The sequence below is a fragment of the Natator depressus genome, chromosome 25 (genome assembly GCF_965152275.1).
Source record: "Natator depressus isolate rNatDep1 chromosome 25, rNatDep2.hap1, whole genome shotgun sequence".
Taxonomy (NCBI): Eukaryota; Metazoa; Chordata; order Testudines; family Cheloniidae; genus Natator; species Natator depressus.
Genome location: NC_134258.1, coordinates 3919311 through 3942918, shown reverse-complemented (window position 1 = coordinate 3942918; position 23608 = coordinate 3919311). Strand labels below are relative to the sequence as shown.

Sequence of the window (23608 nt, the reverse complement as noted above, 5' to 3'; positions counted from 1 at the left end):
CCCCTCCCTGCTGCGTCACATCGTCACACATGGCTCCTGGCCAGGGGCTAAGGCCCAGCAGGTGAGACAATCTGAACCCTGGCAGCACGGCTGGTTGCAGGGGGCAAAGGCCCAGTGGGTGAGACAGCAGGAACGCTGGCCGCAGGGCCGGTGGCAGGAGACTAAGGCCCAGCGGCAGGAGACTAAGGCCCAGCAGGTGAGACAGCGGAAAGCCCGGCTGCACGGCTGCTGGCAGGGGGGCAAAGGCCCAGTGGAGGAAGAGAGGCACCCTTGGTCCAGTGCTGAAAAGAGGCAGGTCGATGCCAGACTTTCCCCCATTCCATTTATTCCCCGCAAGCCTTTCCAAGCCCCAGTACAAGTGAATGGTTGTATCCATCAAGCCCCTACAGGCTCCATCTGCTGCAAGACGGCCCCATCCCCGCAGAGACTAGACCAGCTCTGCCTTCGGCATTGCGCTCTGCACACGCTGGGGGACGGCAGTTCTAGAGGGCTCCCCATCAGATCACCTTGGGAACTCGCTGGCACATTGCTGCAAAGCTCCCACCTCCAGCCCCTACATCCCCACCCTCCTACATGCCCACAGTGCTACAGGCTAGCTGTGACCCGCTCGGGGGAGACCCCATAGCAGTGCCACCAGAGGCCCCCAACTCCTCTGGCCACAGGCCAGGGCTCAGAGAAAGCAGCCATGGCCGGGGTTTGTGTTGCCCTGGCAGGTCTGCTCCCTGGCTGGCACTGGAGGGGAGCTCTGGGGCAATGCAGCTTCCCTCTCTGCCGCCATTGCCCAGGCAGGAGGGAAATCGAAGGCCAGATTTCCAGAGCAGGTGCCCAGCCTCACCGCACGGCAGCCACCCCCCGCACAGCACGTCACTGTGAGTACAAAGCTGGGCCTGCAAAGACCCGGGGGCAGGTTGAAAACCCAGGTGCTCTCCGGCTCTGTCTGAGCCGCGCCCGGGGGCACGGTGCTGGGGCCGAACGGGCAGAGGCTCTGGCTGGCGTCTGGCAAGGCTGCAGCTGCGGCGAGCAGCGCGTCGCCTCCTGAAACGCCTGCCAAGAGCCCAGCACACGAGGCCCCCAGCAGCAGTGGAGCTGGAGCACGAGCCCAGCCCTGGCGGAGAGTCCCGCCCCAGGCCCAGTCTGTGCAGAACCAGCCCTGGCGGAGAGTCCCGCCCCAGGCCCAGTCTGTGCAGAACCAGCCCTGGCGGAGAGTCCCGCCCCAGGCCCAGTCTGTGCAGCTAAGTGACAGTCCCTTGTACCCACCCACCCCCCGTGACTTGAGAGACGAGCCCTGCTCTCCCTTCTGGCCCCACCCGACACGCCCAGACCCTAGATCCCGGGCAGGCTCCCCCCCAGAGAGCTGCTGTTGGAAACCTCTGCCCTGGGACCCCAGCACAGATCCTGACCCATCCCAGGGACACAAAGAAACAAGCTGCGCTAGAGGCTTGCTGCCGGCCCATGCTGCTACCTCCCCAGGACACAGAGCGCACAGGACTATGCGGATCTGGCTTCCCACCCACTCTGCCCTGGTGCAAGCAGTCGTGCAGGGCAGGGGTGAATCAGGCCCTGGCTCCCCTACCCTGGGGCTGCCTCTGGCAGCCACCCAGCTCCCCGCAGAGGCCGAGGCAGGCTCCCGGCTCAGCCCGAGGCCTGCAGCTTGCTCAGCCCGTCGGCATACTGGAATTCAGGGCCGTTGGCGTAGTCGTACATGTCCAGGGCCACCTCACAGCTCTCCCTCACCACCCGCTCCCCATCCTGGGCGAACGCCCGCAGCGTCTCCAGGCAGGACGCCTTGGCGATGGAGCCCAGCGCCTCTGCACACTCGTGCCGCACCATGGGGTTCTCCGCCACGCTCTCCAGTGCCGCCGTCAGCTGGGGCACGCAGGCCTCATGCTGCATCTGGCCCAGGACGAAGCCAATCTCGTGGCGGAAGAGGGCGCTGCTGCACACCAGGCCTGGGGAGAGACGGGTTGGAGGTGGTGACCGAAAGCACTCTGGGATGTTGGCCCAACCCTCCGCACAGATCTGAAGGGGGGGACCCTCCCGCTGCGACTGCTCTTGGGGTGGCTGGGAGCGACTTGCTGGCGGTTCAGCCGCTCGGGGGCTAATAGTGGCGGGTGCAGCCTGGCCCCTCGGCGAGTTCAAATCCAGCCTGGGGGAATGAGTGGGGGTCAGCCAGGGTCCGCCTGCACCCTCCCACCAGATGCTGTGTCGGCCATGGAGACTCAACGGCCCCATAAGGGTCCCTCCAGGCAGGGCTGAGGGGATGCGCTTGCCTTGCTCCGTAGCGGTCTGCCAGACAGGCCTGGGCCCTCTGAGCTCAGCAGCACCCATCCAGCGGGAAGGCAGAGGACCCTAGGGGGGCAGGGAAAGTGACCCCAGGCAGTGAGCCCTGACGGACTTTGCAGTGGGGCTGGATTTCGCTCCAGAAGGGTCCACACAGCTCTGCTCATCCCTAACTGGGTCAGGCCTGGGGTTCTCAGGCTCTGCGGGTGGGTCCCTCCCAAGGGGCTGGATCTGCAGAACCACCCACAGCACTGAATCCGGCCTTTGCTTGCTCACCCGCAGCCGGACGGGGGTGACCGGCCCCCTCTGGTGGCAGCAGCGGGGGCAGCAGGATGCCCAGAGTGCAGCTGGAAATGCTCTGAATGTCTCCAATTGCACCAGCCAGCTCAGAGAACCCCCCCACCCCCCCCGGGACAGGGGCAGGTTCAGGGGGGCTCCGCACTCAGCTTGGGGAGGGGAGGAGAAGAGGCACGCCCCCTAGAGCAGTGGTTCTCAGTAAGGAGCACCCCAACACGGGAAGGGCAGGGGGTCCCCCCACAGACACTGGGAGCCCCTGCTCTGGCCTGCCCCAGGGAATTCTCATGCCCATCAGAAGGGGAGGAGCACGAGCGACTGGCCCCCTTTCAGGGAGCCGAGATGCCACAGTTTGCTGGCGATTCCTGGCGAGGGGGCAGGGAGTTGGCCCTGCCAAGGGCACTAGGGTGGGGGCTCCGTCGTCTGCACCCCCACCCCCACGCTGCATCTCTGGATTCCAGCGGCACAGGGCCAGTCTTGGCCGCAGTCCGTTGCCATGGAGGATCCTGGACTCGGACACGGCTCCCGAGGGGTTCCTCGGGGAGTGGACGACTTATGCTGTGGGCTCACCCACCCAGCAGGCACGGAATAGGACAAAGGCTCCAGTGGAGCCAAGTCCCAGGGGTAAGTGGATTACAAAACATGGGGGAGAAACAGGGGGCCACGTCTGCTCTTCCCATCCCTGGCCCAGGCTCGGGGGGGGAGGTTGCTGCTGAGCCCATGCCCTGTGTCCGGGGAAGGTGAGGCCCTCCCTAGGGTGACCCTTGGTGGAGGGTGCCGGGAATAGCAGGGATATAACCCAGCTGGGGAGCCCAGCTGCTCATGTGGGGATGGGTCCCGGGGACAGCACAGCAGTGGGGCCCCCGACTGGGGATCTCTGGACTCAGTATGGACCAGGGGAGAGGACGAGGAGAAGCCACAGCATTGGCAATCCGGGGCTCTCTCACCGTCAGCCAGCGCCAGCGCCGCGGCCTCGCCCCCCACGTTCCTCAGGGCGAACATGGCGCGGTACCGATCGAACAGCGGGCGCGACTCATCCAGCAGGGTCTCCCGGAGCTTGGCGACGTCCTTCTCCTCATCAGGGGGAGCCGGGTCCACAGACAGGTAGGGGCCGGCACCGGGTGCTTCCTTGTTCTTCTGCAGCCATTCGAGCCTCTTGACTGCCAGCTGGCAGGTCTCGGCTACCTGCAGCAGAACGGGACAGAGACACCTTCACTGGGATCCCCTGTGGAGAGCAGTCCCACCAGCCAGGCAGTAGCGTCTACTGGTCAGAGCATGGGACTGGCAGTCCCAGCTCCTGGCTCCAGTCCCAGCTCTGCTACCGACACACTGAGACACCACCAACAAGTCACATCCTCCTCTGCGACTCAGTTTCCCCATTGGCACAACAGGGCTCGTCCCCAGCTCTGTCAAGCCTCACCCAAAAGGAGTGAGGGAGCGGCCAATGGTCAGACATGCAGCTCTGACGTTCCACTTCCACGGGGTCCGGCTGTCCAGTGAGGTTTATAAAGGCAGGAACTGCTTCTGTGTAGGGTGACTGGGCCTTCTGGGGTATAAATAACCCCCTTACTGGGGCCAGTTCAGTTCCTGGTCAGCAGGAATCCCAATGGCAGCAGACGTGCCAAGTATCAAATGGGGCTACACAGACTGACTCCCCAAGACAGGGCCCCTCCCAGGCAGGGGGGAGGATGGGGGAAAGCAGCACTGCCAGCAGGACTAGGGCTGTTATCTGCATGAGAAAAAATACACAGACAAGAGGCATGTGCACCCATCAGCATAACAACCCCCAACAACTGCCCTACTCATTGCCACCTGGGGACCCCTGCATCAGTGCCAGCGTTACAGCAGATCAGGCTCCCGCTAGGCCAGGCGCTGACCAGACAAACAGGAAGAGAGTCTCTGCTCTGAAGAGCTCTGTCTCAACAGACCAACGTGGGAGGGGAAACTGAGGCACGGAGCAGGGAAGGGATTTACCCAGGGTCGCTCAGCAGGTGAGTGGCAGGGCTGGGAATAGAGCCCAGATCTCTGCAGTCCCAGTGTGGAGCTCTGCCCACTGGCCCAGGCTGCTGGGCGGTATGATCAGTCCTGATGGCTGCCCTTGGCAGGTGAATGCAGAGAAAGCTTTACCTCGATCACTGGGTCTTCTGAATAACATCTCAGAACATCCAGAACCTGGGGGTTCCCAATCGCTCCCAAAGCTTCCCCTGGAACACAGAGCGGAGGAGGAGACGAAGCCAGCCAGTGGGTGGCCGGGGTTCTGCGGCGCTCGCAGAGACAAGTTATCGCACTGCTGCTGCTGCCCCGGTTACCGAGGCCTTGCCCCTCCCCGGGGTTGCAGGCGGGGCGGGGGGGACGGGGGGACAGCCCTGCCATAAGCCTGGCTGCGGCGCTTCTAAAGAGCGACTGCCGAGCTACGAAAAGGGGGAGGGAAACGCAGCACGTGGCACCGGTGCAGAGACGAGTTGGCATTTTGCAGGGACAGGAAGCAGCTTCGGCCTGGCGTTGAGGAGATGTCCGCAACGTTACACCCCAGTGAGTTTAGCATTGACCCCTGGAGCTTGGATTCACGGTGCATGCATCACCATGTGGGGTCTGCTCCAGCAGCCCTGAGCTCCATCGGGGGGGGCTGTGCAGGGGAGTTGGGTGCCGCCTTGCTCCTCACATCGCCAGCCACTGGGGGGAGCCAGCAATGTGGAGTGGAGCATTGGCTCTGCCCCCTAAGGTGCCAGCCAGCCCAGAGCTGGAAATAAGACACACCAGAAAAGGGTTGGCACATGTTCCTGCCCCACCAGGAACACGCTGTGACTCACAGCCACAATTCCATCCATCCCTGCCCTGCCTGGCTACGTCAGCCCCCGTTTCGGACTGGACTGGCACAGAGGCCCTTGCCAATGGAACCAGGAAAGAGTCCCACTCACACCCTGAGCTCTCGTACCTGCTTCATGGCGCACCATGGGCTCCTGGCTGGTGTCCTGCAGTACCCGGACCAGGCAGGGGATGGCATGCTCATCCTGCATCTGCCCCAGGCAGTACGCCAGCTCGTGTTTCAGAAGGGCAGACTCATCCCCGAAAGCCCGGCTGATCCAGTCAATGGCGGCACGGCTGCCCACATTGCGCAGGGTGAAGAGGGCTCGGAAACGAGCCTTCAGGGGCTGCATTGTGTCCACCAGTGTCCGGCCGATGGCCTCCACTTCCTCCTCGGTCACCATGGTGCCTGGGTGGAGAGTCTCGGGGGTCTCCAGCTAGAGGCAGTTTCTCTTACTCTACAGCCAGCAGCTCCCACAAACCAGGCACTGCAAGAACCTGGGCATGAGAAAGAGGGGTCAGGTCTCCAATACTCTGGGGTAGATCAAACTCCACAGTCACGTTTTAACGCATTCACTAACAGAATTGAAAACTCTGGTGTGGACAGGACACAACCGCTCTGTGCTAGTCATGTTTAACCCTAGTTTGTGCCCGGGGGCCTCTCGGTAGCATCCGCTCTGCCATTTACAATCCCGCTAGTTAACATGTGTTCAAGCCCAACCTCAAATTCAAGAGTAGACCTAGGGCATTTGGAGACACCTGACAGCAGGTGCCAGTCTGGGAGCAAAGGTAGAAAGCACAGGTGTAAACCTGCAGCACGTATAAATGCGAGGTAGCTGGGGTCTTCAGCTCCGCATGGGAGATTCACGGTTTGGTTCATGGGGAGGCATGCAGGAAAATCAGAAGGAGAACTTATTATTATGGGGGAGGGATAGCTCAGTGGTGTGAGCATTGGCCTGCTAAACCCAGGGATGTGAGTTCAATCCTTGAGGGGGCTGTTTAGGGATCGGGGGCAAAAATTGGGGATGGGTCCTGCTTTGAGCAGGGGGTTGGACTAGATGACCTCCTGCAGCCCCTTCCAACCCTGAGATTCTATGATTCCATGATACCCAGTTCGGGTGGGAGAGATTTTTTTCATACTCAGGCAGAGCAGCACACAGTACCCAGCACTGCTCCAGCCACGACCACAAGGGCTAAGGATTATACGGACTGTTGGGCCTTGTCTTCCCTACCAACGATGCATTTTTAAAAACCTGGTCTCTGCCGGCGACAGGGGGCCAGAATTTCCAAAGAACTCAGGGCCAGATATTCTAGTGCTCCCTGTCCATCTCTGGAGCCCGATGTTCAGCTCCCAGTTAGGCCCCCAGCAGGTGGAGCCCTTTAGATAACCGGGCCTTGAATGTCTACATGAGACTTTACAATCCTGCTAGTGAGTGTGTTAAACAAGACTGAAAATGGAAGCGTGCATATAGCCATTAGTGCTGGCCTGGACAAAGCTGAGAGGGCCCGCTGGCAGGCTCTGCTACGCGTGGGAAGCCCCTGGAGAGGAAAGATGCTCTCTGTATCTGTGAAGGACGTCTTGCCCCCCTACGGCACCTTTCAGCCAAGCATCTCAAAGCGCTTTACAACCGCTCAGCCTGGCGTCCGCCTTATTAGTGCCCTCCCCAGAAGAAAGAACTGAGCTAGGGAGCTGATGCCTTTACTCCAGGGGTCACTGGCTCAATCCCCTGACTGCTGTCACAGTGAATCAGAGAATCTCAGGGCTGGAAGGGACCTCAGCAGGTCACTGAGTCCAACCCCCTGCTCAAAGCAGGGCCGATCCCCAATTTTTGCCCCCGATCCCTAGATGGCCCCCTCAAGCGTTGAGCTCACAACCCTGGGTTTAGCAGGCCAACGCTCACCCCACTGAGCGATCCCTGCCCCGCTCTGGGATTCAGCGAGCAGCAGGAGCCAGATGAAAGGCCCCCCGTGCTCACTAGTCCCTAGTCAGCAAACAGCCCTTGGCTTCTCGCCCCTCCTCCCGCCCCAGGAGGGGCAAAGGGGGGCTGCAGGAAGGAGGTGCAGTGCCCCAGGGCTTACCGCTGTAGCCCAGCCCCTTACTGCCCCCTGAGGAGCCGGGGAGCTCCCACCCAGCATCGCCCGCCGGGGGACGGGACGCTGGGGTGCGGCCACGTGCTGGGTCCAGGGAGGAACCGGGTGTGCCCCCCCGCGGCGGCCCCAGCAGGGCCAGGGACCAGCTCACGCACCCTGGCCGCTCGGGCCGCGCGGAGACCGGGCTGCGGGGTAGGCGCTGGGGGACGCTCAGCCTGGCCCTGACCCTGCCGCTCACCGGTCCCGACGGCCCCACGGCCCTGCCCCCCAGAGCGAAATGCACCGCCGGGCTCCCGGGGCAGCCGGCGCGGGGGCTGGGGGCGCAGCCGGTGCACGCCGGGCCCGACCCCGCACTCACCCGCTCGGTGGATCGGACCACTGCCGACCCGTGCGGGGGGAGCCGCCTATTCCCGGGCGGATCGTACCACTGCCGACCCGTGCGGGGGGGAGCCACCTTCCCGGCCGGATCGTACCACTGCCGACCCGTGCGGGGGGAGCCGCCTATTCCCGGGCGGATCGTACCACTGCCGACCCGTGCGGGGGGGAGCCACTTTCCCGGCCGGATCGTACCACTGCCGACCCGTGCGGGGGGGAGCCGCCTATTCCCGGGCGGATCGTACCACTGCCGACCCGTGCGGGGGGAGCCGCCTCCTCCCGGCCGGATCGTACCACTGCCGACCCGTGGGGGGGGGGAGCCGCCTCTTCCCCAGCAGCGCCACGGGCGGCGCTTTGCAGGGGGCGGCTCATCTCCCCGCCGCGAGCCGGGGGCGGCAGCCGGGCCCGCACCCCCCCCCCCCGGCTGCAGTGGAGGAGCCGGGCGGCAGCACGTGGCCTGTGTGCGGGGCAGGCTCCAGCCTGTCCGGACCGTGAGCCTGGCCGGGACCGGGGGGTCCTAGCCCCAGCCCCCCAGCTTTGGTCAAGCGAGCAGCTGGGATCCCCACGCGCAGTGACTGGCCCTGGGCTGCCACCCGCGGGCTGGGGGGTGCCGATCCCAGGACTCCAGGAGCTGGGGGTTTCCGAGGGGCCCCCAATATCCCGGGCAAGTCACTGGAGCTGGCAACGCCGAAGGCGGAAATTCTGCTTTAAACGTACACGGAAAACAACGTGGGTCCCCCTGCGAGCTGCAGAGGGGTCGCTCTTATTATGGGGGGAGCTGTCACTCCATCCCTTCCCAACCCCCCCCTTAGCCCTGCTCCTGCACCCGTCTCCTTCAGCCTCCCTCTCTGCCCCCCCATATCCCCCGCACCCTGACATTCCCTGCTGCCCCCATATCCCCCCGCACCCTGACATTCCTGGCTGCCCCCCATATTCCCAGACCCTGACATTCCCTGCTGACCCCCATATCTCCCCACACCCTGACATTCCCTGCTGACCCCCATATCCCCCGCACCCTGACATTCCCGGCTGCCCCCCCATATCCCCCACACCCTGACATTCCCTGCTGCCCCCATATCCCCCCGCACCCTGACATTCCTGGCTGCCCCCCATATTCCCAGACCCTGACATTCCCTGCTGACCCCCATATCTCCCCACACCCTGACATTCCCTGCTGACCCCCATATCCCCCGCACCCTGACATTCCCGGCTGCCCCCCCATATCCCCCACACCCTGACATTCCCTGCTGCCCCCATATCCCCCCGCACCCTGACATTCCTGGCTGCCCCCCATATTCCCAGACCCTGACATTCCCTGCTGACCCCCATATCTCCCCACACCCTGACATTCCCTGCTGACCCCCATATCCCCCCGCACCCTGACATTCCCGGCTGCCCCCCCATATCCCCCGCACCCTGACATTCCCTGCTGCCCCCATATCCCCCCGCACCCTGACATTCCTGGCTGCCCCCCATATTCCCAGACCCTGACATTCCCTGCTGCCCACAGCAGTCACCTGTCACCCCTGCCCCCCTTTCCTCTCTACATTTTCCTGCCCAGTTCCCTAACCATGGAGGGCAGAGGATGGCCATTTTCTCTAAGGGCAGCCTGGCTTCTGTCCCATTGGAAATGATGGAAGTTCCCTGCAATTGCCACAGGGAAATGGCAGCCACCTTAACTGAGTGCAGGCTGTGGCTTTGGGCCTACTGAAAGTACAGGGAACGGGCCATTTCGACTAAATGCATAATTCATGGAGTTTGATGGAGGAAATCGGGATCATGAGAAACTTAAAATATTCCGACCCTCACAGTGATATTGCAGGAGCTGGTAGCTCTGAGCTTGTCCGGGCGATTTTTGTGCCCTCGGCACGTCTGTAAACTGTTGGCCAAACCTATGGTCAGTAGAAATATGTCCTGATTTGTCATCTGTAATCCCAATAGAAACAGTTTTATTACAAACAAATAACCAGTAAGAATTAGCCTGCGAGCTCGGTGAGGCAGGACTTCTCTGTTACTCTGTCTGTACAGCACTCAGCACAATCAGTCCCTGATCTGAGCTCTACTGGATCAAGGCCAAAGTTAGACTCCACGTAGCATACCCCCTGTGCACACTGCCAGCAGCTCTACCCCCAGACTTGGCCCCTAGCCGTGGTTCCATTCCTGGCCCCAGACCTGCCCCCAGCTAGAGTTGCCAGGCATCCGGTTTTCGACCGGAACACCCAGTCGAACAGGGACCATCGTGGCTCCTGTCAACACTGGCGACCGATCAGCAGGGGCCCGGGGCTAAGGTGGACTCCCTGCAGCTCCCAGAAGTGGCTGCCAGGTCCCTGCAGCCCCCGCCCTGAGTGGCAGCCCCGCAGTTCCCATTGGCCGGGAACTACACCCAATGGGAGCTGCAGGGGCAGAGCCTGCGGGTGCAAGGACAGCACATGGAGTCCATCAGAGCCACAATAAGTGCCGCTGGGCCTCCGCACCCTTAACCCCTTGCCCCTCCTGGAGCCCACACCTCTGGCCTAATTTTCAGAGAAGCTGAGTGCTTAAAACTTCAGCTGAAGTCAGTGGGAACTCAGCACCTCTGAAAGGCAGGCCTTAAGGTGCCCCTCAGTCAGGCCCCCAGAAAGTGAGGCCTTAAAAATTAGTATCCACTTTGGGGACAGTGAGCTTTGACTTGCACAAGATCACAGAGCAAGTCTGTGGCAGAAGTGGGAATAGAATCAGTTTCCTTAGACCCAGTCATCAGCTTCCTCTGCTTCCCTCTAGACTAGTGGTTTTCAACCTCATTTCATTTGTGGCCCCCTAAAAATGTTTGAATGGGGATGCGAAAACCTTTGGAAATCTTAGTATCACAGAATCATAGCATTAGAGGGTACCGCAAGGATCATCTAGTCTAACCCCCTGCCAAAATGCAGGATTTGTTGTCTCTAAACCATCCAAGACAGATGGCTTAGACATAGTCTGTGGGTCCCAGGGGTCCGCGGACCACAGGATATAAACCACGGCTCTAGAGGTTCCCAAAGGCAGCCTCATACTACTTACTGCTTGAGAACCTGAAAGCGAAAACTGACCACAGACCCAAGTGAAACTGACTAATCTGTTTTCATTGCCCAAGCCAAGAGAAAAGGAAATAAACAGCAAGCAGTGCAAAGTAGTGTTTAATTTTCAGATTTAATACTCTGAGCTGTTGTTATTAATACAGGAAAAGAAATGTATTTTCATTATAATGTTTAACTCAATGGCATTTGTGAAACAAAGGCAAGGTAACAAAAGAATAACAATCTTATTAAAGGTTTCAGAGTGGAGTTTCCTCCTGGAGGATCCCAAAGCTACATACATCATCTGCCACTGCATTTCACCCACCTGGTACAGCAACGCCACACAACAGGTTAAGACGGGAAGTGAAGAAAGGAGCCTCTCTAGACCCCAAATTGTTATGCACAAACTTAACTTTAAGCACAAATTGTTCCATTGAAGTCAACTGACCTACTCACCCACTTAAATGTGTGCGTACGTATTTGCTGGATCAGGGCCAGAGGCCTATTGATATGATGAATTCTTCAGCTGCTTAAAATGTGGGGAAACAATCCAACTGGGCATTAAGGCCCTGATTCTGGTCTTGGTGACCCTGATTTTACATTGATACAGTTGACTTCAGTGGAATTAGTCCTGATTCCCACCAGCATAACGGAGGTCAGACTCCAGCTCTGTGTACTACAGAAATGTATTGCAATCCATGTGGCATGCTCTGATGTGGGTGTGATATGTAAAAGGCATGCTTTGATAGTCTCAGCCTTAAGGTGGAAATACAGTACCTAACCTACCTGCAAGCATAGCTTCAAATCCCCGTTGCTTTGACTAAGCCTGTTATCCCTCCCGAGGCAGTCCCATCTCTTTCTACACAATTTACTGTATGTGTCTGTGTCTTTCAGAAACCTTAAAAAATTAGGTCCTCTCTGCTCTGTTTGGACATTGGAGATCTCCTGGCACCATTTGCAAAATTAACAGGTTTGTCTAATGTCCTTGGCTAAACTCACACCGCAGACCCATTGTGTTGTGCGCTGGTGGGCTGCTACCCTTCCCCCACCGCCGCCCCAGAAGTTGCTCCTTGCAACTGCTGCTGCACAGTAGGACCCTGCACCCCATGCTCTTCGCAGTGATATTCTTATGATGCATTTAATGATGATGCATTTTGTACAAGTCATGGGAGGTGTCAGTGGAAAAGTGATGGTTTGCTGAATATGAGTATCCTATTTGTGTGCATGGATCATTTTTGTATCTGAAGTTATGAATATTGACCGTGTATCTGTATTTCAAATGTAGTCGCACCTGGGTAACGCCCACTAGACAAGACGCTTTCAGTCAGAATAGCTCGTTGGGAAGGGCCTCTTCAGGGCAATGAGCCATTAGGGAAAACAATAGGCCTTAAGAGAGTCATAGAAGATTAGGGTTGAAAGAGACCTCAGGAGGTCATCTAGTCCAACCCGCTGCTCAAAGCAGGACCAACCCCCAACTAAATCATCCCAGCCAGGGCTTTGCCAAGCCTGACCTTAAAAACCTCTAAGGAAGGAGATTCCACCACCTCCCTAGGTGACGCATTCCAGTGCTTCACCACCCTCCTAGTGAAACAGTGTTTCCTAACATCCAACCTAGACCTCCCCCACTGTGACTTGAGACCATTGCTCCTTGTTCTGTCATCTGCCACCACTGAGAACAGCTGAGCTCCATCCTCTTTGGAACCTCCCTTCCGGTTGTTGAAGGCTGCTATCATAGAATATCAGGGTTGGAAGGGACCTCAGGAGGTCATCTAGTCCAACCCCCTGCTCAAAGCAGGACCAATCCCCAATTTTTGCCCCAGATCCCTAAATGGCCCCCTCAAGGATTGAACTCACAACCCTGGGTTTAGCAGGCCAATGCTCAAACCACTGAGCTATCAAATCCCCCCTTCCTCTTCTGCAGACTAAATAAGCCCAGTTCCCTCAGCCTTTCCTCGTAAGTCATGTGCCCCAGCCCCCTAATCATTTCCGTTGCCCTCCGCTGGACTCTCTCCAATTTGTCCACATCCTTTCTGTAGTGGGGGATCAAAACTGGACGCAATACTCCAGATGTGGCCTCACCAGTGCCTAATAAGGGGAATAATCACTTCCCTCAATCTGCTGGCAATGCTTCTACTAATGCAGCCCAATATGCAACTAGCCTTCTTGGCAAGAAGGGCACACTGCTGACTCGTATCCAGCTTCTCGTCCACTGTAATCCCCAGGTCCTTTTCTGGAGAACTGCCTCTTAGCCAGTCGGTCCCCAGCCTGTAGCGGTGCATGGGATTCTTCCAGCCTAAATGCAGGACTCTGCACTTGTCTTTGTTGAACCTAATCAGATTTCCTTTGGCCCAATCCTCCAATTTGTCTAGGTCACTCTGGACTCTATCCCTACGCTCCAGCATATCTACCTTTCCCCCCAGTTTAGTGTCATCCGCGGACTTGCTGATGGTGCAATCCATCCCATCATCCAGATCATTAATGAAGATGTTGAACAAAATTGGCCCCAGGACTGACCCTTGGGGCACTCCGCTTGATACCGGCTGCCAACTAGACATCGAGCCGTTGATCGCTATCCATTGAGCCCAACGATCTAGCCAGGTTTCTGTCCACCTAATAGTCCATTCATCCAATCCCTAATTCTTTAACTTGCTGGCAAGAATACTGTGGGAGACCGTATCAAAAGCTTTGCTAAAGTCAAGGTATATCATGTCCACCGCTTTCCCCATATCCACAGAGCCAGTTATCTCATCATAGAAGGCAATCAGGTTGGTCAGGCATGACTTGCCCTTGGTGAATCCACGTTGACTGTTCCTGATCACCTTCCCCTCCTCCAAGTGCTTCAAAATGGATCCCTTTTTAAAAAATGGGCGCTATATTTGCCTTTTTTCAATCGTCTGGGATCTCCCCTGATTGCCATGAGTTTTCAGAGATAATGGCCAATGGCTCTGCAATCACATCAGCCAAGTCCCCCAGCATCCCTGGATGCATTGCATCTGGCCACATGGACTTATGCATGTCCAGCTTTTCTAAATAGCCCTTGACCTGTTCTTTCATCACTAAGGGCTGCTCACCTCCTCCCCATACTGTGTTGCCCAGTGCAGCAGTCTTGGAGCTGACCTTGTGTCACGGAGTCCCCGGGTGATGCTCTGGAACTGCTCCCTACAAAGCCAGTCAGGACTCTGGGGAAGTCTCCTTTCTGTGAGCAGACTGTCTTCAAGACACACAGCTCACTCAAATTCCACCTTCCTGGGTCTGACCTCGGCGCATTCAGCATCGTCTGCCCCTCCGTGCGCTTCCCACAGCGAGTCCGCCCAGGCGGGCTCCGGGGGAAGCCAGAGGGTCCTGCCCCCCAACTTCGCAGTCAGACGTGACCCTCAGCCAGCCAGTAAAACAGAAGGTTTATTAGACGACAGGAACATGGTCTAACACAGAGTTTGTAGGTGCAGAGAACAGGACCCCTCAGCTGGGTCCATTTTGGAGGGCAGTGAGCCAGACAACCACGTCTGCACTTCACTCCATGTCCCCAGCCAGCCCCAAACTGAAACTCTCTCCAGCCCCTCCTCCTCTGGGCTTTGTCCCTTTCCTGGGCCAGGAGGTCACCTGATTCCTTTGTTCTCCAACCCTTTAGCTCTCACCTTGCAGGGGGGAAGGCCCAGGCCATCAGTTGCCAGGAAAGAGGGTGTCGGCCATTCTCTGTGTCCAGACCCCTGCACACACCTGCCCTCTAGGGCTCTGCAATGATCATACACCCTTATGCCACCACTTAGATACTTAAGAAGTGCCTAGAGGAAACTGAGGCACCCCCACACTATTCAGAGGAAACATTAAGAACAGTCCCGCTTCGTCACACCTTGTCTCTTTAGACTGAGGCAAAAAAAGCATTGAGTACTTCAGCTTTTTCCACATCATCTGTCACTAGGTTGCTTCCCCCATTCAGTAAGGGTCCCACACATTCCCTGACCTTCTTGTTGCTAACATACCTGTAGAAACCCTTCTTGTTACCCTTCACAAGCTTATCTCCCACCTGGTGAGTCTTCTTGAGAATGATACAGACAGCCTGTGAGTGATGGCTGCTATGACTCTACAAGGACATGTGACCAGGCCACATGATGCTGGACTCCATCTCGGGATGTCAGTATTTTTCCACAGACCGGTCTGGGAACCAAGCTTTGGAACAAAGGGTTCCTGCCATATGCAAAAGCTATATAAGGCAGGGACTGACATCATCTGGGGTTCTTCACTCCCCACACAAGAAGACTCTTGGAAACACCTGACGAACAAAGACTGATCTGGGGGAAGTGCTAGACTCAGGCTAAAGGGATTTCTAGCTTGTGTATGAAACACCTGGGGATTCCAAGCTGTAAAGTAAGTGCAGCTGGCCCCTTAAGAATCAGCAACCTGCTTGTATCATCTCTTAGTGTGAGAATCTACTAACTAATTCATGTCCAATCTAATATATTAAGCTTAGTTTGCATTTTTTGTTTATCTGCTAGGTAATCTGCTTTGCTCTGTTTGCTATCCCCTATAATCACTTAAAATCTATCTTTTGTAGTGAAACTTGTTTTTGTTTTGAGCTTTGACTGGAGTGCTTGGGGAAAATCTCTGGTTGGTTACCACAAGTGTGCATTGTTCTCTTCACATTGAGGGATAGGCAGACTGGGTATTAAACCCATATACTGGCCAGATTTGACCAGGGCAGGATGGTACTGCTCTGGGGTCCCAAGCTGGGAAGCTGGTGGTTAGAGAGCCTGCATGTAACTGCAGCTGGGTGTGTCCCTACCTGTGTGAATGCTGGTGAAAGTGCAGGCTGGAGGGCTTTGCAGCTTGTCACAGCAGAATGAGAGAGAGCCCAGGCTGGTGAGAGGGAGCCCAGGCTGGTGGGTCAGGGGGCTCAGTGGTACCCCAGTTCCAGGTGGCACCCCGGGGGGAACCTGTCACACAGTGTATCTAAAGCTCTCATGGGACAGGCAGGGCCTTGGGGAGACTTTAGGGAGCCATTCACCCAGCTCCAAGAGAAGTCCTCTCACCTGCTGACGCAGGGCTGGCAGGTTTAGGTGGGGGGTGGAAGCTGCTGAACCATCGCTGCTGTGCGAGAGCCAGGAGTCTGGGGAAGGAAGTAAAGTGCGGAGGGAGTGCTGGAGTTTTCGCCGAACTGTACAGTCCAGATATTCATAGAGTTAAAGGTCCAAAGGGATCATTAGCTCATCTGACCCCCTGTATGTCACAGGCCATGGAATTCTCCGTTACCCCTACATTGAACCCAATAACGTGTATTAAGCTAAAGCATCTCTTTCAGAGAGGCATCCAGTCAAGGCTTCTTTGACTCAAAGGCAGTAAGTTCCCACCCATGTGGTTCATAAAGAACCAGTCAGACTCCTGGATTCTTCCACCCTACATAATGCAATGGCCAGACTTTGCTAACCACATCCCCAATAGCGTGCACTTCAGTAACTCTGCCAGAGGTTAGGGGTCTATTTCAGGAGTGGGTGGGTGAGGTTCTGTGGCCTGCAATGTGCAGGAGTCAGACTAGATGATCATGATGGTTCTTTCTGACTTTAAAGTCTATGAGCAGATAAATATCCAGCCATGTCTTAAAAATCAAAGACTCCAATCCTAGAGGCTTAAGGCTTGGACTCAGTGGGTCTGTCCATGCAGGTAGGGTTAAGCATATGTGTAACTCTTTGCAGGCTCAGGGCCATAGATAGGCAGAATGTAGTTACCTATATTGGAATTTGTCTGGATACTCAGGTTAATGCCCCTGCTACATCCACAGCCCTTCAGACACACGGAGAGGCCTCAGATATTGCTAAAGTCCCAAATTCTTGTTTTCAGATTGTTGGAGTAAAACACTAGATTTCCAGAAAACAAGTGAGTTCTGGACAGCAGGCAGAAGCGTGGGAGTATGGAAATGACTGATTTTATCAGTGTGTCCCCAGGAATGATGATGCTAGGCAGCGTGACTGGCAAAACGGGAGACGGGTGTCAGCAGAAGCAGATGTGTGCGGCTAAACTTAGCCCTGATGCGAATGGGAGTCACTCACAGAAGCCCCAGTTGAATCTGGCCCACGATGTTGAGTTTGCTGTTTTTTCCTTCATCACGTGATTTCACCTGGAGGCAGCATCTCTGAAGAGGTTCCACCATGCCAGGCAGATACCTCTGTGGAAAACCACATACTTCTTAAAATGACCTTAGGGCTTTTCTCAACTGCCACTGTCTCAGCTCCTGTGCTCCTGAAGGGGGCCAGTCTGGTGACCCACCGAGCACTGAGACACCACGTGCTCCGCCGACGTTCCTCAGCATTAGCCAGGAACTTCAGCCTCAGGCTGGCAAGGTAATTCAGCCACCTGAGGGACGTGGAGGTAGTGCCGTCTAGTGGGTAGGGTGCTAGCCTGGGAATCCTTGACTTCTGGATTCTAATCCCAGCTCTGCTGCTGGCCTCAGGCAACTCACTTCCCCTCCCACCTTGGGTGCATCTTGCCTGTTCAGACAGTGAGCTCATCAGGGCAGGGACTGGCATCTCTGGGTCAGGACCCAGCACAATGGGGCCCTGTCCTCAGCTGGGGCATCCAGATGCTATTGTGATTCAGACAATAGTACCTATTCCATCCTTTGGCCTTTCTGCTGATGTGTTTCTAGAGCACCCATGACCACAGCATCTAGGCACTTGCTGCTGAGGCTGCCCATGCAGGGGACACTGTGCCAACAGTAATAGTAGCACTGGGTGAAGGTCACCTGTCTCCTGAACTGAGATCCACCCATCTTTTCCCACAGGCCACTGAGAACTCATCAGCTGGTAACTGTCATGGACTGCCAACCTGCAGCCTAAACTGGCTTCATACCAGTGACCAAGGCGTGACAGGCTTCGTGTCCCTTTTCCAACCACCCTGAGCTACTGAGCCCGATCTATTCTTAAAGAAAGTAAAAAAATATGCACCCCTCTTTTTGTCCAAACCTAGACCCCCTGTTTTATTTACATCTCACAAACCATGTCACAAGATCATCTAAACCCTGGCAGATTACAAAGGCATGAAATCCATCCCATTGCCCGACAGCACCAAGGTAAAGACTGCTTTCGCACAACACAGCCGACCTCCTCTGGACTGGAACTGGTGGCTGAGCTGGGAAGGGCTGGCTCCTTACCAATCCCCCAAGCCGCCTTTATTCCACAGAAAAGGCTTTGCAGTATGTGACAGCGCACAGAACCCATTCAGTGGCCTTTGATTGCTGGGGCAATGTTAGGTGTACTAGAGTTACTGAAAGTTTGAGAGCTGGAAAGCATGCGGCATTGCTTTGTAGCAATCAGCCTTCTCCGTAGCTTTCAAAGTATTTGCACATCAGCTCTCGCACTTCCTCGGCATTGCTGTCGTCCATGGACATGGGCGCAGGCTGGCAGGGCTTTGAGAACTCAGCGGGTTCTATCACCTCCAGCCATTCATCATTGAAGGGGCTGTCATGGGCCTCGCACACGTTGTGCAGGGTGCAACAGGCGAGTATGACCGTGGGCAGTAGGTCCAGGCTGCAGTCGTCGCATTTCAGGAGGAACTGCCACCGGGCCTTGAGGCGTAGGAAGGCATTCTCGATCACGCTGTGAGCTCGCTTCAGGCGATAGTTGAACTGGAGCTGCTGTGGTGTGAGGGTGCTGTCTTCTGGGTAAGGCTTGAGGATCCAATCCCGCAGCGGGTAAGAGGCGTCTCCCAACAGGACGTATTTTTGTGCCCTCCCCATGAAATGTTTCGGGGGGGTTGGGAAGAGGCGGCCCTCCCTGGCTAACACCCACAAGCTGGAGTTTTCCAGAACTGTGTTGTTCTCCATGCTGCCAGGGAAGCCGGCGCAGATGTCCCAGAACTGACCCAGCCCATCCACCGTCACCTGTGTGAGGACAGAATGCCAGCCCTGGCTGTTGCAGTAGTCGGCACCGAGGTGCGCAGGGGCGTGGATGGGGACATGGAGGCTGTCCAAGGCACCGATGCAGTGTGGGAATCCCCAGCGGGCACTGAAGATCCGCACCATGTTCTCCAGCTCCTGCTCACCGGGCAGCCGGAGGTAGAGCGGCTTCAGCAGCAGCACAATGGCATAGCTGACCTCCTTGACACAGTTCTGCACTGTGGAGGGACCCACCCCAAAGAGGGGGCTGATTATCTGGTACTCTACGTTGGTGGCCAGGTGCCAAACGGCCACAGCTACCCGCTGCTCCAGAGGCAGGGTACTCGGGTGGGACAGCTTGGGTCGCAGCTGGTTGCAGACATAGAAGAAGGTCTCCTTGGACATTCGGAATTTCTCCAGCCAGTCCCGTGGCTGGAAGTCTTTCAGGACCACCCGTTCCCACCAGTCAGCATTCCGGAAGCTGGGCCATGCGCGGGGGTGGAAGTAACAGCTTGATCTCCTCCGGCGGGCAATCAGCAGCTGAAATTTGACAGTTCCAGGCATGAGGCAGCATTTCCTTCCAGACACGTATACTGCAATGTCACAATGCTCAGCACTGTTACAGCACTGCATCTACAACCACCCAATGTGCTGCACAATCAATTAATTGTCTCAGCATCCCTGGGTATTGGGTCAGCACCATCCCCACTGGACACAGGGGGAAAACGGACACAAAAGGGTATTAAGTGACTTGCCCAAGGCCACCCAGTTAGTCACTGAGTTGGCTTTGGAGCTCAGTCATCCCTGGCACACAGCCCAGCCCCCTGTATCAGGCTGTCTACATGAATGCCAAGCTAATACTGAATGGAATGAGTGTCTGGCCTAGTGGGTAGTGCACTGGTCTAGGACTCAGGACACCTAAGTTCTATTCCTGGGTCTACCACTGACCTGCTGGGTAACTTTGAGCAAGTCATTTTGCCTATAGGTGCCTCAGTTTCCCCACCTGTAAAATGAAGACAATGATACTGACCTCCTTTGTAAAGCGCTTTGAGATCTATGGCCAAGAAGTGCTAGATAAGAGTGAGATATTATTACAGCCCTATACCAGCTTTCACCCACTGAGTGTCAAAAGCCTACGAGATATTACACATACTATGCCTCTCTCTCTTTCTGTGTAACTCCCTTAGCCCGCCCCTCCCTTAGCCCAGCCACCTTTGGGATGCACCACAGACTCTGTTTGCCAGCACACAGCAATAATACACACAGGCGAGGCCAGGCTGTGAAACACAACACTGCAGCCAACTGAGAGCACGGAGGGAGTTCTAGGCTGGCAGAATGTCATCGCTACAGCTGGGTGATGCTTAGAATTTCTCTTCTGCAGAAAATTGGAAAACATTTCATTCCGAATGGGGTTGAAAAGTCAAAGTGTCCCAGAAAACGAACTTTCGGGGGCCCCATTTCGGGTCAATTGCAATGTTCCAATTTCAACTTTTCCCCACATTTTTTACATTTTATTTTTGTTTTGACACTCAGGTTGAATCATTATTGTTAAATTGGATTGTAAAACAAAACAATCGTTGGTGACTGGTATTGTAGTGGGGCTGGTTTGCTCATTGACGGCGACCGGCATTAGACCTGGCCATTCCAACTGAGATCTGGTTTGGTCATTAGTATAAGAGGAACAAAGCCCTGAAGCTGTGAGGAGACAGAAAGTGGTAGAAAGTCTTTATGCAGCCCCATGGTCCTGGCCGAGTTTATGAATGGGAATTAACGGAGAATTAGCAGAATGGAACAATAAAGGGGCTTGATTTTGTCTCCAGCGGTTCGTCCCCCCAGCCCAAGTTTTCTAGATGGGGGGTGGGGGTTAAAAGTCTTAAATTATTACCCCAGCCCCCCGATTTTCCTCCCTTCTCCTTGTGCCCCCTCTGCACCCCCATTTCCTTTCTCATATCTTTGTACTCTGCCGCCCACTTCCAACCCCCAATCCTTGTACATCCCCCGGCCTGTTCTCCTGCCACCCCTGGGTCTCCACTAGTGCCCGTCAGCGCGATCAGTCCGTAACTCAGCGCGACCCCCGCCACCCAGGCCAGGTGCTCCACACCTGGGTTCCCTTTGCTGCCCTGCGGCTCCTGGGGCCCTGCCCGCGGCGCGCTCCGGGCCCGGACACCCCGTCCCCGTCCCCCTGCCAGGGCGTTTACCGTCATCAGTCTCTTCTGCCTCTGCGTGTAGTACTGCCGAAGCCAGGCTGCCCTCTGCGGCTCGTCCCCGCGGCCGGCCATCTCCCGCGGGGGGCCGGCCGCGCCGTGCACCACCAGGTGCAGCAGCAGCCGCGACTCCCGCATTTTCAAATCCGGAGCCCGGCCCCCGCAGGAAGTGAACTGGCGGAGCAGCGCCTGGGGTCCCCGCAGGGCCCGGGAGCACAAAGGCGCGGGCAGGGGAAGGTGTCTTGCACGCGGAGCTCCATCTGCTGGTTCCCAGCCATCCAGCCGCCGCCCGGGGGAACCGGGCCCCAGCACGGCTGCTAGGACCCCAGGAAGTCAAGGGACGCGGGTCAAAGTCTCCTATTCAAACCCCAGCAAGGACTTTCCTTGCCTGTGTCCCTGGTCGGTTTCCCTTTCTGGTTTTCAGACACTAACCCTCTGCGGCAATCTTTGGCTTGCAAAGGCTGGTTTTTTCCCCATATACATACAAGTGTTTCGCCTGATGCTGGTTGGTAACTCTGTATTTACAAAACCCGAACGGAGGCTTGAGCTCCCTGACTGCTCCCATTTTAACATGGAGGCGATTCGTATTTAAAAATCCAAGGGCTGGAGAGATGGACTTGGCAAGGCCTCTCCCAGCACAGACGCGACAGGGCTCAGTTGTAAGGAACACCAGGGGTTGGCTATGGAGCAGCTAGACGCAGACAGACCCTGTGGTTCTCGCTGACTCTCTAGCTTCCAAATGGGCTCATACAGCCGCTGCTGCTTAAGGGCATTAGACAGGATTTACCTAAATCCTGGCCTGAACACAGGATCAATGGAATGGACGGCTGACAACACTACGGTCTCAGCCTTAGGCAGCACTCCTGCAAAGATTTATGCATGTGCTTAATTTTAAGCATGCAAGTAATCCTGACAGCCGTGGCAGTTGCCTGAAATATCCTTGGGGAGATCTCACTGTACTGAGTATATGTACCATGGATGGCCAGAGACAGTACGCAATTTCATGGGGAAGGGTGACCACAACCTTCCAGGAACTAAGAACAGTGAGTGTGGCGGGGGGTTGATTCGACAAATTCACTCAGGTTGTAACACCTCCAGAGAGGTGCCACCACCTGGAGAGGCTGCATGGACTGATCCAAACTGGATTCTCCAGAGACCAACAGACAAAGAAAGGACTTTTGGATAAACAGCCTGAGTTTAAACTGACTGTGTTGGCGAGTATCTGAGTGTTTGTTGTGAGGACAGTGTGACTGTGTGCTGTGTGCTTGATTGGTTGTTTGAAAAGGGCGGGAACTGGGTGTGCTTTGTTCCAGGTGAGCCTTAAGTGGGCCTGACTGCATAAAAAGCCAGTCAGTTGCACACCAGCTGAGAAGTGAACAAAAGGAGTTTGCCTGGGGGAGAGCCCACTGAGGCTTACATCTTGCCAGATTCTCTGAGTAATTATTACAGCTCCTGAGGAAGCTTGTAGAAGGAAGGTAATATGAATGGGGGGTGTTCAGCTTTTGTGACATGCACTGGATGTGCTATGTTTGTCTTTCTTCCACAGGACAGATGCGACTTTGTCTGTACAAAGTGCAAGCTGGTCTCCATACTGGAAGAGAAGGTTCAAGGTCTGGAGCAACAGGTATCGACCCTGTGTTGCATAAAAGAAACTGAAGATTTCCTGGATGGATGTCAGGATAGGCTTCTACGGGCACAAGGTTCTGAAGATTCAGAGCAGGCTGCACATTGGGGACAGAAGGATGGTGAAGAAATTTGGCAGCATGTGACCTCCAGAAGAAGGGGGAACGTCCATGTACCAGCAACACAGATACAGGTAAGTAACCATTTTCATGTTCTCTCCACAGGTACTAATGCGGAGAGTGGACTAGATGTTACGTCTGAGGGAAGGGAGCAGAAGGAGACTCCGCCGATTGGAAGGCATAAGATGCACTGTCCTAGGGTTAGGAGTTCCACGACCACCGCTCCCAAGAGGAGGAGGAGGGTGGTGGTGGTCAGGGACTCTCTCCTCAGGGGAACTGAGTCATCTATCTGCCGCCCCGACCGGGAAAACCAAGAAGTCTGCTTGCCAGGAGCTAAGATTCATGATGTGACGGAGAGACTGCCAAGACTCATCAAGGCCTCGGATCGCTACCACTTCCTGCTTCTTCACATGGGCACCAATGATACTGCCAAGAATGACCTTGAGCGGATCACTGTGGACTACGTGGCTCTGGGAAGAAGGATAAAGGAGTTTGAGGCGCAAGTGGTGTTCTCGTCCATCCTCCCCGTGGAAGGAAAAGGCCTGGGTAGAGACCGTCGAATCGTGGAAGTCAACGAATGGCTACGCAGGTGGTGTCTGAGAGAAGGCTTTGGATTCTTTGACCACGGGATGGTGTTCCAAGAAGGAGTGCTAGGCAGAGATGGGCTCCACCTAACGAAGAGAGGGAAGAGCATCTTCGCAAGCAGGCTGGCTAATCTAGTGAGGAGGGCTTTAAACTAGGTTCACCGGGGGAAGGAGACCAAAGCCCTGAGGGAAGTGGGATTCCGGGAGGAGGCACGAGCAGGAGCACGTGAGAGGGGAGGGCTCCTGCCTCATACTGAGAAAGAGGGGAGATCAGCAGGTTACCTCAAGTGCCTATATACAAATGCACGAAGCCTGGGAAACAAGCAGGGAGAACTGG

General features: G+C 56.1%; 2 protein-coding genes across 2 annotated transcripts; both read right to left on the bottom strand.

Moving 5' to 3' along the window:
• Positions 1-1285: 1285 nt before the first annotated feature.
• On the bottom strand, positions 1286-8013 carry DOHH (deoxyhypusine hydroxylase). The gene is made up of 5 exons (XM_074939153.1): positions 7829-8013; positions 5510-5877; positions 4702-4778; positions 3522-3759; positions 1286-1949 (listed from the first exon to the last, which is right to left on the bottom strand). The coding sequence occupies exons 2-5, from the start codon at positions 5781-5783 to the stop codon at positions 1633-1635; spliced, it is 906 nt and encodes a 301-aa protein (XP_074795254.1). The 5' UTR covers positions 5784-5877; positions 7829-8013; the 3' UTR covers positions 1286-1632.
• A 3013-nt stretch (positions 8014-11026) lies between these two features.
• LOC141977631 (uncharacterized) lies at positions 11027-21715 on the bottom strand. Its single transcript, XM_074939152.1, has 2 exons — positions 20940-21715; positions 11027-19281 (listed from the first exon to the last, which is right to left on the bottom strand). Exons 1-2 carry the CDS (start codon positions 21081-21083, stop codon positions 18178-18180), a joined length of 1248 nt encoding a protein of 415 aa, XP_074795253.1. The 5' UTR covers positions 21084-21715; the 3' UTR covers positions 11027-18177.
• Positions 21716-23608: the final 1893 nt, after the last annotated feature.

Coding starts and splice junctions, on each gene's coding strand:
- DOHH (XM_074939153.1), bottom strand. CDS start 5,783: ATGGTGACCGAGGAGGAAGTGGAGGCCATCGGCCGGACACTGGTGGAC. Junction 4,779..5,509: donor CATGGTGCGCCATGAAGCAG/GTACGAGAGCTC, acceptor TCTGTGTTCCAG/GGGAAGCTTTGGGAGCGATT. Junction 1,950..3,521: donor GGCGCTGGCGCTGGCTGACG/GTGAGAGAGCCC, acceptor GTCTCTCCCCAG/GCCTGGTGTGCAGCAGCGCC.
- LOC141977631 (XM_074939152.1), bottom strand. CDS start 21,083: ATGCGGGAGTCGCGGCTGCTGCTGCACCTGGTGGTGCACGGCGCGGCC. Junction 19,282..20,939: donor GGCAGAAGAGACTGATGACG/GTAAACGCCCTG, acceptor GTCAAATTTCAG/CTGCTGATTGCCCGCCGGAG.